Genomic DNA, 15,584 nt, shown 5'->3' on the forward strand with positions numbered 1-15,584 from the left:
ACTAAGTTTTTTCTTTTTTTTAATTTTTATTTTTTTATTATTCATATGTGCATACAATGCTTGGGTCATTTCTCCCCCCTGCCCCCACTCCCTCCCTCTCCCCCCCACCCCCTCAATACCTGGAAGAAACTATTTTGCCCTTATCTCTAATTTTGTTGAAGAGAGAGTATAAGCAATAATAGGAAGGAAGAAGGGTTTTTGCTAGTTGAGATAAGGATAGCTATACAGGGAGTTGACTCACATTAATTTCCTGTGCATGTGTGTTACCTTCTAGGTTAATTCTTTTTGATCTAACTTTTCTCTAGTTCCTGGTCCCCTTCTCCTATTGGCCTCAGTTGCTTTTAAGGTATCTGCTTTAGTTTCTCTACATTGAGGACAACAAATGCTAGCTAATTTTTTAGGTGTCTTACCTATCCTCATATCTCCCATGTGTGCACTCACTTTTATCTTGTGATCAAAGTTCAATCCCCTTGTTGTGTTTGCCCTTGATCTAATGTCCGCATATGAGGGAGAACATACAATTTTTAGTCTTTTGGGCCAGGCTAACCTCACTCAGAATGATGTTTTCCAATTACCAAGTTTTTTCTTAATCACCACATATACACTGTATTGGTGAATCTCTTCCCAGATATTCTTTTCTTTCCCTTTCAATTATCTTCATTGATTTTAACTAGACATCTTCAAATGCATTAAGCACACTTCAGTTTGCTCTCTAATTCTCTTTTCTTCACTTACAATCTGGCTTCTTGTCTGCTTCTCTTTATTTTGCCCAAACTGTTTTTGTTTGGTCAAATTAATGAATTTAAAAAATCAATGTGCTTTGATACCATTGCTTACTTAAATCTGTTTAGCAACAATTTAGTTCTTTAATTAGGTTTCTACATATCATCATTTGTCTAGTATTTTTAACTTTCTGGTTGCTGTTGTGTTAATAATATGCTTGATAGTTTTCTTTTCTGCTCTACATATTACTTATTAACCATCACAAAAGTGATCCCATACTTTCCTGCTGATGATTTAATCATTTAATTTTTATAAATCTTTAATATTGAGGCTTCTTTCTGTCACTTTTGGAAGACACAGGTTGCTTGGATCAAGAACATGTTAAAGACTGCTCCTGAAGCAATAGCAGCAGGGCACAATTCATATTCCGCATGCTTCATGAAATGTCACTTCTTTTAGATTTTTCTTGTGATCCAAAGATAACATGACATTGATTCAATGTTGAGGACACAGATCTTTTTTCCCAACTTCAACCCTTGTATTTTCTATTTTTACTCTGTATTTGTATCTTCTTTGCCCCTAAATTTGTAAACTCACTGGGCAGGAAATAATTGTTAATCTTTTAATTTGAAATAGCCCCAAGCACATGGTTATTAATGGTAACACATTTTAAATGACCTTGGTTGCAAAAAAAAAAAAAAAAAAGAACAATGGTAAGTACCATTTGAGGTTTTTGCTTTTATTTTCCTTCATCATTGGCTTGTAGATTTTGTTCTGGATGGTCTCATTAGGCAACATGAAATAAAAAACATGGAGTCAGTTCTGTAAGAGTTACAAACATTGGAAAAAAATACATTATCAGTTAGAAGACCTGGATAATTTCATTTCCAAAAATAAAAGTATAGTGGCTATTAGTGTGACTGATTCCTGATCCTCTTGGCTCTTTGTCACCATAGGCAAGTTTCTGAGACTTTTTTTCTCACATGTGAAAACTAGAGATAACAATAACTTGCCTCTCTAAGCTTTTGAAGGAATAAAGGAAATAATTTATTTTAAATGTTTAAGTAGTAACTAATTGCTTAGTAAGTGATAGCTGCCATTGGTCTGAAAGGATTCTGCTCATTTTCTTAAAGGGTGACTTTATTATGTCATGGATGTAGCTGACCCTGTATTGAAATACTGAGGTCACCAATACCTTCCTTGCCTGTACTATAAGCATATATTTGCTTTTTAAAAATGTGTTTTCTGATTTGTAATATTTTGAATTCCTAACAGAATCCAGCAGGTTGGAAGATGGCCTTAGTGCATGAGAGAAACCTAAGATTTTTCTCCTATTACCAGATGTATTCATGCAGTACAAGGCTGTTAAAAAGCGGCACCTGACTTGGTATCATCCAAAATCTGGTAAACTTGAATTTTAGGAGTTGTTGATTAGTTCCATTTAAAAGGAGTTGGTATAAGTAAGCTTTAAATCACAGTCTTGGATTCCAATAACTTTATAGTACATCTTTGAAATCTGGTCAGGGCAGGGACCTTGAATTGATGATTAAGTGATATATTTGAGTTGCCTTCTTTGGTAGTAAGCAGGAACTACTGAAAAGCCCAAGAAGCAGCACTAGATAGGCCTGTGATCCAAGCATTCAGGAGGAGGAGGCATGAGAATCACGAATTCTAGGCTGGCATGGGCTTCTTAATAAGGCTCTGTCTCAAAAAGAAAAAAAAAAGTCTAAGATACAATCTTCTTCACATTTTTTTTTTTTACAATTGACACTATTTACATTGGTAGCTTCTATAGCAGAAAGTTCTGCCTTTAAAGTACCTTAACAAGTCACTCCACCTCAGCTGTTGTATATATGAGGAACTTTTTAGCTATCTTAGTTTCCAAGGAAGATAGATGTATCTATTAAAAGTGAATTTCATTCTTAGGGAGATAAATTATTCATTCTTCTATCCATCAAATTCAACAAATACTGACATCTCACCTTTAATCACTGCTGTTTGCTGGGTGTACAATGATATTCTAAAGTTCTGGCTCTTGAGCGGCTTTACTGTCTAGTTAGAGGGAGGGGAAACTATGTAAATAAGTTAAAATGCATGGTTCTATGAAAGGAATGAAACAGCATGGGGGACGTTAAGTTTTGGAAACTACAGAACTAGAAGTTTGGCTGGAAACTCAGTAACTGTGTGTCTTGAACAGTTCATTTCAGATAGGAAAATATAAGAATAAGCTGTGGAAGGCCACCCTGTAAGATGGTGCCAGGTCTTGGCAAAGGGACATATAAAGTCAAGTGTGTGAAGCACTTAGTATCGGCTGCAATGACACCGAGGAGCAGCGAAGGGATATCGCTGTGCCCTTTGGCTCAAAAGAGGAGAAACAAGAGGAGGACTTCAAAGCCTTCCTTTGTAGCTTCACCGGCATGGGGCAGAACGCACGTGGCTTCTGGCGGGAAAATCCTGGGGGTGGAGCCTTGGCGTCTGAGAACCCCGGCAGCCGCGCGCCACTTCATCGAGCCGCCCCGCCCCTCTCTGCGAGTCGCACGCGCGGAAGTAAACAGCCCTACGTCATCAGGGCGCGTCTTCGCCTTTCCCCTCCCATCTCCTCAGATCGCTGGACGTGCTCACCTTCGCTCGTGACCAGGTCTATGTCCCGGTTTCCTGCTGTCGCGGGCCGGGCGCCAAGGCGGCAGGAGGAGGGCGAGCGGTCAAGAGAGCTCCAGGAAGAGCGGCCGGCGGCTGTTTCCATCGTTGATAGAGGTGCGGTCCGCGGGACGCTGGGGCAGCCAGCGGGAGTTGGAAAAGGGGACTTGGGGGGTGGGGTAAAAGTACGCCGTTGACAGGCAGAGAAGAGTGGGGAGGGGAGCTGAGGCGTCCTCCTGATTCTCCAAGCCTGAGGCAAACTTTGCGTCCAGTGAGCACTTTGGCTTAGAGGGGGGCGGTCCCCAACCCAAGTTGGGTGAAATCCTTGCTACGGGCAAAAAAAGTGAACCCTAAAGCAGAAATGCGTTCTGCTATTAAACAGGCTCATAAAGCCTTTGTTCTCTACCCATTCATCCTCGCCCCCCCTTCCTGGGGCCGCCAGCCTGCCTTTGGGTACGGTATGAAGGGAGCCAGTTTCCAGGAGCCAGTTTCCATGGTTACCCACCACTTGGCCTTCTGGGATATCAGTCACTCTGAACAGGGACCTAAGTTGAACCATGAATCAGAAGCAAACACAGGTGGCTTCTAATTCAGCTGAGAGTTTTCTGCTATGCTCCAGGTTTTGGTCTATTTAATAAAATTGGTTTTTGTGCTTCTGTGTAGTATGCATGCACATACGTTGCCTTCTGCTAGACCTGCTTTGTCAAATTATTTGAGTTAGGCGTTAACAAATGCTGAAGTTGTTTGCTTTCAATAAAAAGTTATTCCAGGCCTATAAACCTTCACTTATGAATTGTATAAAGGTGATATAACTGAAAAGTCATGCATTGATCCATTCTCATCCTAGCATTCTATTGCCTTTCTCTTTTTGGTTCTGAGACATTGTTAGATGTATCTTTATAGGTCTTTTAATTGCACAGTTTTTCTGTTATTACAGAGGAGAAAGGATGCACATCGCAAGAGGGAGGAACTACTCCAACTTTTCCTATTCAGAAACAAAGAAAAAAGCTTATTCAAGCTGTGAGGGACAATTCATTTCTTATTGTTACTGGAAATACAGGAAGTGGTAAAACAACTCAACTTCCAAAATATTTATATGAAGCAGGTAATTTCATTCTAGGAAAATACTAGAAATACTTGAAAAAATATCCTCTTTAAGGCTAATAAGACTTCTGTACTGTGTAGAGATCTATTGTTGTTACTTTCCCACTATGCACCCTTCCTATGTCTCCTTTGCTGCTGCTTTTTTTTGTTTTTTGTTTTTTTAAATGGCGATACTGGGTAAGAGTGCTAGGTAGGCACTCTTACCACTTGAGCCATGCCCTCAACCTTTTTTTTTTTTTTTGCTTCAGGTAGGGTCTCAAATTTTTGCCCCAAGCTGGTCTCAGACTACCATCCACCTACAGCCTTCTGTTCCATCTACAGCTGGCCTCCCCACATACAGCCTCCTATGTAGATGGGATGTCAAGCCTATTCCACTATGCCCAACTTATTGACTGAGATGGAGTCTTGCTAACTTTCTTTCCTGCGCTGGCTTTGAACCTTGATCTCTGCCTTTGGAGTAGCTGGGATTCTAGGTGTGAGCCCCTATGCCTGGCTGTCCTTTGTTTCTCTATGGTCTTATTTTAATTTAGGAATTAGTATAGCTTTTTTTTCTATTTCAATTACCATAATAATCATAGTAGGAGAATGACAGATAGAGGTTAATTTTTTTTTGTAGAGTGAGGTTGTCTTGCAGTAGGCTGTTAACCACTAGGGATTGAAATAATATTGATGGGGAAGGTATAAGTTTATCTGTTGCTGACATTCATATTTTTTTGGTTCCTTCTCCAGAGCATTATCAGGTAAATATTTATTCTCTGATTCTGCTAATCCCAAACCAACTAACAAACAATCCTAAAGGAGCCAGGTGTGGTTGGGCACACCTGTAAACCCAGCACTTGGGAGGCTGGGACAGAAGGATCAAAAGTTCAAGGCCAGCCTAGGCTATATAGCAGGATCCTGTCAACAACAACAAAAAGCCCAAAAAACATCCCCCAAGAGCCAAATTACCCATAATGTGTCTGTCCCTTCAGCATGGTAGAAGTTTCTATCATAAGATTAGTAAAGAACAAAATATATTGTATGTAATTTACATAAAAAACTAACATTTCTTATTTAGTTTGTTCTGATGCATTAAACCCCAGATGCTATCTAAGCCATACACTATTTTGTATACTATTAAGAAAATGTGCCATTAAGAACTGGGGCTCAAGTGATTAGTAAGTGCAACATGAGGCTCTGAGTTCAATCCCCACTACCGCCCCTCCCCCCCAAAAGCGCTACCAATTTAAGAAGTATCTCCATTTCCAAAGGCAATAAAATGGTATAAAATTTCTACAAGAATCTATGAAAGATTGTATATTTAAATCCAGTTTTAGTTATGTGGCAAAGGCAAATTCACATTTTAGAAAATGTGTGGAATTTTATGGATTCTCAAGTTTTAAAATTCATGCTTAAGCCAGGTGTGGGGATATGCACCTGTAGTGCCAACTACTTAAGAGACTGAGGCAGTAGGATTGAGTGAACACAGAGGCTAGAGGCCTGCAGGGGCAAAATGATAAAACCTACCTTGTCTAAAAAAACCCAAAAATCCACAACTTTTTTTTGACTTACTCTTTACAATAAGTTTTAGACTGAAAATGAAAAAAACCCCTCTTAACTCTAAGATATATACATTTAGAATGATTATGAATATGTATTATTTTTAATTAATACTCAAATTTCTAAGGTGCAAATGTAGTCCAAAATGTTGTTAATGTGCAGGGCTTTCGTTTGGAGATACCGTTTGTACTGATTGAAAGAAACAATTTTGCTCTGGTAGGAAGAAGCAGTGCTTGACTTGTGTTTTTTACCTCTGGTTTTGGTAGGGTTTTCACAGCATGGTATGATTGGTGTGACTCAGCCACGGAAAGTAGCTGCTATATCAGTTGCTCAGAGGGTTGCTGAAGAAATGAAATGCACTTTGGGATCCAAAGTAGGATACCAAGTTCGTTTTGATGATTGCAGCTCCAAGGTATAAAAGTTTTGTTGGTATTCATTTAAGTACTGGAACTTACAGAAAGAGTAGAGAAAGTTCAGAAGTTTTTTTTTAAGTTTGTGAAAAAAAAAATATGTGTGTGTGTGTGTGTGTCTGTATCTTGTCAGTTTCCTATAAATATATATGTATCACGCAATACTTTGTAGTTTGTGTCTTTTTTTAATATATTTTGATAGTTATGGATATAGAACCCAGGGCCTTGTGCATGCTAGGCAAGTGCTTTCCCACAGAGCTACATGCCCAGTGCTTCTTGTTTTTTTGTTTTTTTTTTTTTAATATTTCTATTAGCATATATTAGTTGTGCAGGGGAGATTCATTGTGATATTTCCATACATGATTACAATGTACCTTGGTTAAATTCATCCCCTGCATCAGTTCTTAGTTTTTTGGTTTTTTTTTTTTGGAACTGAGATTTGAACTCAGGGCCTACCTCTTGAGTCACTCTACCAACCGTTTTTTTTGTGATGGGTTTTTTCCAGATAGGGTCTCATGAGCTATTTGCCTGGGCTGGCTTCAAACTGTGATCCTCCTGATCTCTGCCTTCTGAGTTGCTAGGATTAGAGGCATGAGGCACCAGTGCCTGGCAGTTCTTAGTTTTTAAGACAGGGTCTCACTCTGTAGCTTAGGCTGGCTTTAAATTTACCCTGTAGCCCAGATTGACCTCAAACTCTCTATCCTCCTACCTCCATGTCCTGAGTGCTGGTACTACAGATGTGCACCACCATGGCTGGCTTTTGTGATAGATTATTAACTTCAGAACTCCACAGATATATTTTAAAGAAACAAAGCCTCAGATTAGAATTATTTTTTGGTGCCCATTGTTAAGGTTTTAGCTCTGCTATTTATCTCATTTTCTTCCCTCTCAATTAGTTTATAAGGGAAGTGATGTTTATTTTTCTCAGGATTCTCTTAATTTTTTTAATGCTTTTTTTTAGTCATAAGGATCCTTAACATGTTATATTTTAGAAAGTTTAATTATGAAATGTATATAACATAAATGTTACCATTTTAGCTATTTGTAGTTATACAATTCAGCAGCATTAAGTACATTCACAAGTCACAATGTTGTGTAACCCATTACCTTTATTTTCAAGACTTTTTCATTATCTCAAACAGAAACTGTATGTATTAAATAATAGAGTCAACTCCCCATTCCTCCCACTCCTCAGCCCCTGTAACCTCTAGTCTACTTTCTACACATTTGCCTGAGTTAGGTGTATAATACAAGTGGAATCACACAATATTTTGTACTTTGAGTCTTACTTCATTTAGTATGTTTTCAGAGTTCATTCATTGTTGTGTTTGTATTCTTGAGTCAGTGGAAAATTGACAACTTAATTAACAAAGTCAGCAAGTTTTTTGTGGTCTTGGGGATAAAACTCAAGGCCTTGATTATTCTAGGCAAGGTAAGCACTCTACCACTGAGCCATACCCTGAACCCTGTCTGCAAGTATTTATAAAGTATCTTCTATATGCATGGCACCAGCAAGTTCAAAATTGTTTTCTTTTTAGTAGGTGATAGTTATGATTTAGATTTCCTCAAGATTTCTTAATCCTATGCAAAATATAAAACAATTTCTAGGCTGGGGGCATGGTTCAAGTGTCTTGCCTACCAAATGTGTCCCTGTGTTCAAACCCAGTACTGCCACACACAAAAAAAGAATTCCTAACTTACAGGAATTAAATATATGTAGCACAGAATGACTTTCCCCAAAATACTATATTTGCCTCCCTCAGGATCATTCCTGGGGAATTCCCACTCTTTTTCCTTGTTTTATGGTTATCACTGCTAGTATTGGTAGCCTTTGGGTCTTATTTTTATCTTGTTTTAATGTTAGTCAAGTGACTATATTTTTTCATAGAAGAATAGGTGGGGAAGAGAGAGTGAATGGGAAATGTGTGCTTATTGTTTCTCCATCTTTTCTCCTGAATCCTCTAAAATAGTGACTGAAGGAGGCGATGAATCCATTCTTCTTGTTTCCCAACAACTTGCTCCTTGGAAGCTGCTGCAGCATCTTGCCACTTTGCACTGACTTCTTTCTGTCTCCTTATTGGTGATTTTTGTTGCTGTATCCCACGACACCTACTTTAGTTCCTTATTTCTATAGATCACATTTCATAATTGACCATCCTTGTTAGACTATGTACTCTTTTATTTAGTCATATTGGTTTGATCACTTGATGTCTGTGTATTAGGAATAATTTAGTTGAAGAAGTGAATGTTTGTGATGTTAAAGTTGATATTCTTTGCTGTTTGAACATTAGGAAACAGCAATCAAATACATGACTGATGGATGTTTACTGAAACATATTTTGGGAGATCCAAATCTTACCAAATTCAGTGTTATTATTTTGGATGAAGCCCATGAAAGAACTCTAACTACAGTGAGTATTTTACTGTATTTTCAAAAATTATTATTGACAAGTAGTTCACTTATTTGGGGATAGCTTTTTACTGTATAGAAAATTGCTACTTCTTACTTAATTTTACTCTGTTGAAATAGGAATTCCCTGCTTAGGATAACAATGTACTTAAAATAGATTGGCTATTAAGCACAGTTGGAACTTACTGGACTTTACTTTTCTTTCAGGATATCTTATTTGGTTTATTGAAGAAGCTGTTTCAGGATAAGTCTCCTAACAGGAAGGAGCATTTGAAGGTGGTGGTAATGTCAGCAACTATGGAATTAGCCAAGCTCTCTGCGTTCTTTGGAAATTGTCCAATATTTGATATACCTGGAAGGCTTTATCCAGTCAGAGAGAAATTCTGCAATTTGATTGGCCCACGAGACAGAGAAAATACTGCATATATTCAGGCGGTATTACTTGGCATCCTTTTATGTATTTTTTGTATCTGTGATTTTAGTTAATTGGATAGTTTAATAATTCATTTGTTCTTTATTTTAATGATAACCCTTATATGTCCTAAGCCAAACCCTTTTTTTTGCTGCTTTTCCTTCCTTCCTTCCTTTTTTTTTTTTCAGTTGTGGAGTTTGAATTCAGGGCCTTGTGCTCACTTGGCAAATGGCTGTACCACTTGTACCACGCCCCCAGCTTTGTGATAGGACTTTTGAGAACCAGATTAATTTTTCTGTGGAATAAAGGGAAGTTGTGATAGGGGGATGAGTATATTTGCACTAGCATATTATGGTTGTGTTTCCTGCTCTAGATTGTGAAAGTGACCATGGATATCCATTTGAATGAAATGGCTGGAGACATCTTGGTTTTTCTGACTGGTAAGCATTTGTACTAGGTTTTAAAAATGTCTTTCTGAGTGTGTTTTGTCTTTGTCCTTTAGTTTTGTTTTTGTTTCTTTAGTTTTGTTTTTTTTTTCTTTCCTTTTTGAGACAGAGTGCTGCTTTGTTGCCCTTGAACTCCTGGGCTCAAGCAGTTCTCCTGCCTCATTCTCCCAAAGAGCTGGGAGAGCAGATAAGATGTACACTGCTGCACCTGGCTGGTATTCCCTGCTAGTAAGCAGGGAATGTAGCACCAGAGGGCTACCTCTATTGGGATATATGGTCTCTTCTCAACTGTTGCCCTTCTCAACTTTTATGTGTATCTGAATTGTTTTAGACAAAAAGTGTATAATATGGCTAGGTTTGTTAGTAAATACATGTAAAGTATTATTTTTATTGGTCTATTTTACTAAGAGCTGTAACCTGACTAAATGACATCCCAGCTCCTTTCTTCTTTGAGTGGTGGGATGGTTCTATGTGATAATAGGACATAAAGTATGGAATTCATGTGTTATAAGCAAAACTGTGGTGTTTTTTGGAGGTTAAAAATAGAACACTGAAATCCCAAACTTTTTAAGTACTAGCATCCTACTGTCAGAAATGAGTCATTTCATTGCTCATCTCCTGTTTTGCCCTGTGGTAATGTCAGAAGTGAGATATTACAGCAATCTCTTTGTCTTTTGGAAGTTGCTTACTTATTTTGAAATATACCTAAATTCAGTATATCCTGGACTAACTTTCCTAGTGTGAGCAATATAGTGAATCTTCCTCAAATTCTGTGTTAACAAGATGAAAGACTTGAGGATGATAAGCATTTTTATTCCTTATTTAAATGTCTTGGAAATTGGTATTTCTTCTATGTTTAATTTTCTTTTTGAGATTTGATCCATCTTGTGTCTCCTTTAGCGCAAATGAATGATTTAAAATAACTATTGGGCAAGACTAATTTTAATGTAGACTTTTTTTTAATCCTTAAGTTAATTTTACTATTTAGTTGCTGAAGTTATTCTTCCTTCTCATTTCAGGCCAATTTGAAATAGAAAAAAGTTGTGAGTTACTTTTTCAAATGGCAGAGTCTGTTGATTATGACTATGATGTTCAGGATACTACTCTAGATGGCTTGTTGATATTGCCATGTTATGGATCTATGACAACAGGTAATTCTTCACTAGGATAGACAACATGACTGATTTTTAGAAAACTTTTTACTGAATTATTACATATATACAGAAAGCACACAGACCTTAAGTGTTTATGTCAAAAATTTCAAAAACTAATCTCACTTTTGTAACTATACCCAGATCACAATCCAGATCAGAAAGCAGAACAATAAGAGAGCTGTCCTTCCTTGAGTGAAGTGATTTTAGCTTGAAGTGTTTTTACAGCAACATTTTCAAGAACTTTGTTATTAAGGGCTATATACTCTCTTATTGGTGAGGCTTCTTTGAAATGAGGATTGTTAGTTCTGACAAGTAGTACTATAATTTAAACTTAATTTGCCATTGCTCCAGAATTTCTAGAAATCATATATATCCAGATAGTCCTAAGATTAATCATATTGGATTTTTTTGTGTGTGTGAATTCAAAGAGCATGTGCAAACTGTTGTTTTGATATTTGTTCATAATAAATATTGTTGAATGAGAGTTGGAATTGCTTTTTTAATATTTTTTATTATGGAAACTAAAGGGAAGTTAACCTTAGCCTATTGGAGTTTGATTTGGATTAACACTTAAGTGTTTTTATATTTTATGTGTATATTATCATTTTTGTTGAATAGGTGAGTCTTTTTCTTATATTTAAAAAAGTTCAGGAATGTATGTGTCAGTTAAGAACCATGGCCCATGTGTTAGTTTGGAAATCTCTTTTGTTGAGGATATTAGGTTCCTTCTCTCAATATTGAAACACAGATCTCAGATTTTTACATCTTCAAGGGAATTCTTAGGGTCCTTTTGGATACTTAAGGATCTCATTGTTTCTGGAGATTTGATCCTCGGACTCTTTCATAAATGATTTTGCAACTAGTAAATTCAAAACCCCTGATGGTGGCTTTGTTATTAACGGATAACAAAGATATATGTACATATATACACATGTGTATATATATATGTATATATATATATGTATGGAGATATATGTTTATATATATATGTGTGTATATAATGCATATATATATATATATGCATTTTCTATGTAAAGTGAATAATGTCTTTCTTATTGCCACATTGAATATAATATTCTGTATGTGCTATTGCCTCTTTTTTAACTTCCCAAAATATGATTTTTATACTGTTAATGGCTGCTAGCAACCTTCTCTTTTTTCAAATCTCTTGACTTTCTTTCCATTTATTTGTATTTTGATTTTGTAATAACAGGGTGGCATCCTTCTTGAAATGCTATCCTCTGGGATAATATTTAATTATTTGGTTCTTCTGACTACTCTCTCTGAGGCTTTTATCACCCCCTCCTTTCTCCAGCATCCTTATATTGCTATTTTCTGTTTTGGAGAGGTTGACTTCTAGGACTTACCTGTCAGTTTCACTCCTACACTCTAAACCTGCTGGGTTTCCTAAGTGGGCTTTCTGGTCTGTGCATCATATCATTCCAGATCATTGAATCTGAGCAAGTGGAAATTCCTACAATTGTTCTTTTATCATTGTTTTATTCAAATAATTTCTTCCTTTTATTCACTGATTGCTAGGGTTGAGATCATCAGTTTGCTTTCCCAAGTTGTTTACATGCTGTGTTAACTCATTTTCCCTGATTTAATTTACCACCCTCCCTGCAAGGATAAGCATAATCTTCCAAAAGCTTAGCTCTAGTTTGTCAGTCCTCTGGTATGTTCAACCATTCCCTACTGCCAACTGAATTAAAGTGTCAACTTAATAACCTGACATTCATTATCCTTCCAGCATGACTACAGCTGGCTTTCAGTTTCATTTCCCAAAGTATGGTAATTTTTTGTGTTGGTATATATGTATAAATAGTAAAGTTGTATGACTAGATGTGAGTAGAGATTTTACTGAAGAGTTCTGTTTATCTTATTTTCCCATTTGATTTCATGGGCACTATCAAATGTGAGCTGCTGGTGATCCATTATGATCAGAATAGTAATTATTGTAGCAGTTTATAATAGTGCAAAGAGGCATTCACATGGGGCTGATGAGGTACTAAGTAATGGTCAGGCGAAGTTGGACAAAATAGGGAGAGAATGGTATGTGCTTGGCATCTTAGGCTTTCCATTTTACCCTGCTTAATTCAACACAGCATTTACTTTTTTTTTTTTTTTTTTTTGTGCGACTGGGATTTGGATTCAAGGCTTTGTGCTTGCAAAGCAGGTGCTCTACCATTTGAACTACACCTCCAGTCCATTTCGCTCTGGTTTTTTTGGTGATGGGGTCTTGCAAATTATTTGCCCGGGCTGGTCTTGAACCTTGATCCTCGCAATCTCAGCCTCCCAAGTAGCTACGATTATAGGGTTGAGTCACTGGCACTCAGCTAGAGATATTTTTTTTTTAATAACATTATTTCCTTTATCCTGTATTATGCTTTTGGGACATAAAAGTTGCAATTGAGAGTAAGGATGGGGAAGAAGGGTTTCTTGCCTGTTACCTATAGAAAGGGGTTCATTAATAACCCACAGCTGGGTTTAGTGAATAGGTAAATTGCCTTTTGTTCTAGGCTAGTCATGAGGATGGATATCTTTTTTAAGGGGACATCTTAAAATGTATCCCAGATACAAATCCAAAATTCTCATCTGTCAAATTCAGAGAGGTACTGTGTAATCTCTTCTGCTAAAATTATATGAACTGGCTCCCTGGGTTGGATTACCCATAGCCACCAGTAATGCTCTATCAATGTAGGAGTTGTTTATTTCTTTTCCACCATCATCCTTTTTGTGATTCTTTGTTTGCTATTTCTTTAACCTGAACTGCTCTCCTTTCTTACTGGCTGAAATCCTGCTATTTCATTTCACTAGTATAGCCAACTCCATAAAAACCTCTTCCTTCTTTCAACTGGCTTTGATCTCTTCCTCCTTTGAATTTCTTTGAGCTTTTCTGTACTTCTGTCTCATTTAACACATTCTACCTTGTGTCATAGTTGTCTTGTCCCCTCTGTGAAATTGTGAACTTCTTGAGGGCAAGTATACTGTGTAATATGTTGTAAAAGCCCTAATGCTTAAGTATTTCCTTTTAATGCCTTAAACACTATTATCTAGAGCCTTATTCCTGTTACTATCGCACCTTTTTTCTCTTCTAACTTGCTTGTTTTTGTTGAAGTTATTGGAATTTTCTATTATTATGCATGTAGGGAAATGCTAAGCCTCACAAACTATATGAGCTGAAATATACTAGTTGTTTTATAAATGACAAATATTTGTATAGAATTAGAGAATTTTAATACTGAAGGTAAACATCTAATTTGGCGCTTCTTAGCCTTTTGGGAAAGTTGGGGGATCTCAAATGCCTTTAAAAAGGTTATGAAAACAATGGCTTCTTCCCCTAGAAAAAAAATCACATATACCCATGTTTTTGCATAATTAGACTTCTTTATTTTACACATGGAGGCTAAGTGGTGTTCCTGAGATCACATGGTAAAACTGCATTTGGTAAGTGATTGTTTATTTAGTACAGGAGGATATAATATCATTGTTTCTAGAACATGCAAAGAAAAGGAAAGGAGCAAGATGCGGGAGAGTAGTACTAGTGAGCTTCATATAAAATCTTCTTCCCTGCTCGGGGGGGAGTAGAAAAGATGAATAAATGCCTCTGCCTTCCTCAAAAATAAATAAATAAATAAATAACAAAACAAAAAAAAACCTCTCTATTGGAATCTCACCAAATGAGAAACTTTGCTTTTGTTGATCAAAGAAATCTATAATTATGAATTACATAGTGAGTAATTATGAATTATTTTGTATGATAAACTCTGCAAAATAAGGAAAACAATTTTAAAAAATCACCCAGATCCTACCAACATAAACTAAATGATAATCACTACTAACATTTTGGGATATATTTTCTTGAGCTTATTTATATAGAAAAATGTATTTTTATTTTTTTAAAACAAAAATGGAACTACATATGTATGCTATTTTATATTTTTCTTTTTTATCTTTGCAAAATTTTTTAAAGTATAGAAAAGTACAAAAAATTTATTTCCCACTCTCCCCTGCTTTATTATAAACAAGGAATGTACATAATTATAGGGGTAAAAGTAAAGATTTTACTTCAAATTATTCTATCCAGGAATAGCTATCTTTAACACAGGAAAAACATTTAGACATCTTTTTGTGTATGTACATACATATAGAAGGATACACAGGTGCTGCTGTTTATCCTAGGCTGGTCTGGCACTTACAATGTAGCTGAGGCTAACCTCAAACTCAGGATCCTCCTGCTGGTATTACAGGTGTGTACCACCATGCCTGGCTTAGAAAGGACATTTCTAACTGGGTGAGGTGGCTCACACCTGTAATCCTAGGTACTTGGGAGGCTGAGATTGGGAGGACCGAGGTTTGAGACCAGCCTGGGCAAATAGTTGATGAGACTCCCATCTCCAAAATAACAGCGCGAAATGGGGACTAAAAGTGTGGCACAAACAGCAGAGTGCCTGCTTTGCAAGCATGAAACCCTGAGTTCAAACCCCAATCCCATCAAAAAAAAAAAGAAGAAAGGGCATTTCTAATTTACGTAAAATTTTAGGGTAAAATAGAATTTTAATGGCAGAAGGATCTTAATTCTTATTTATTTAATGCAGTGTGTGTGTGTGTGTGTGTGTGTGTGTGTGTGTGTGTGTGTATGTGTGTGTGTGGTACTGGGGCTTGGACTCAGGGCCTATACCTTGAGCCACTCTGCCAACCCTTTTATGAGATGGGTTTTTTCAAGATAGGATCTCATGAACTATTTGC

General features: G+C 36.8%; 1 protein-coding gene across 2 annotated transcripts in view; it reads left to right on the forward strand.

The window, feature by feature from the left end:
- Positions 1-3,290: 3,290 nt before the first annotated feature.
- Positions 3,291-15,584, forward strand: part of Dhx40 (DEAH-box helicase 40) — a 42,935-nt gene continuing 30,641 nt past the window's right edge. Inside the window, exons 1-7 of one of the 2 annotated variants that reach the window (XM_020161829.2) lie at positions 3,291-3,477; positions 4,298-4,465; positions 6,270-6,415; positions 8,705-8,824; positions 9,031-9,258; positions 9,609-9,675; positions 10,701-10,832. In XM_020161829.2, the coding sequence (XP_020017418.2) occupies positions 3,366-3,477; positions 4,298-4,465; positions 6,270-6,415; positions 8,705-8,824; positions 9,031-9,258; positions 9,609-9,675; positions 10,701-10,832 (973 nt within the window). In that variant the 5' untranslated portion in view covers positions 3,291-3,365. The remainder of the gene's footprint in view (positions 3,478-4,297; positions 4,466-6,269; positions 6,416-8,704; positions 8,825-9,030; positions 9,259-9,608; positions 9,676-10,700; positions 10,833-15,584) is intronic. The other variant, XM_074046217.1, reaches the window with a different exon arrangement.

This window comes from Castor canadensis, chromosome 11 (genome assembly GCF_047511655.1).
Source record: "Castor canadensis chromosome 11, mCasCan1.hap1v2, whole genome shotgun sequence".
NCBI lineage: Eukaryota > Metazoa > Chordata > Mammalia > Rodentia > Castoridae > Castor > Castor canadensis.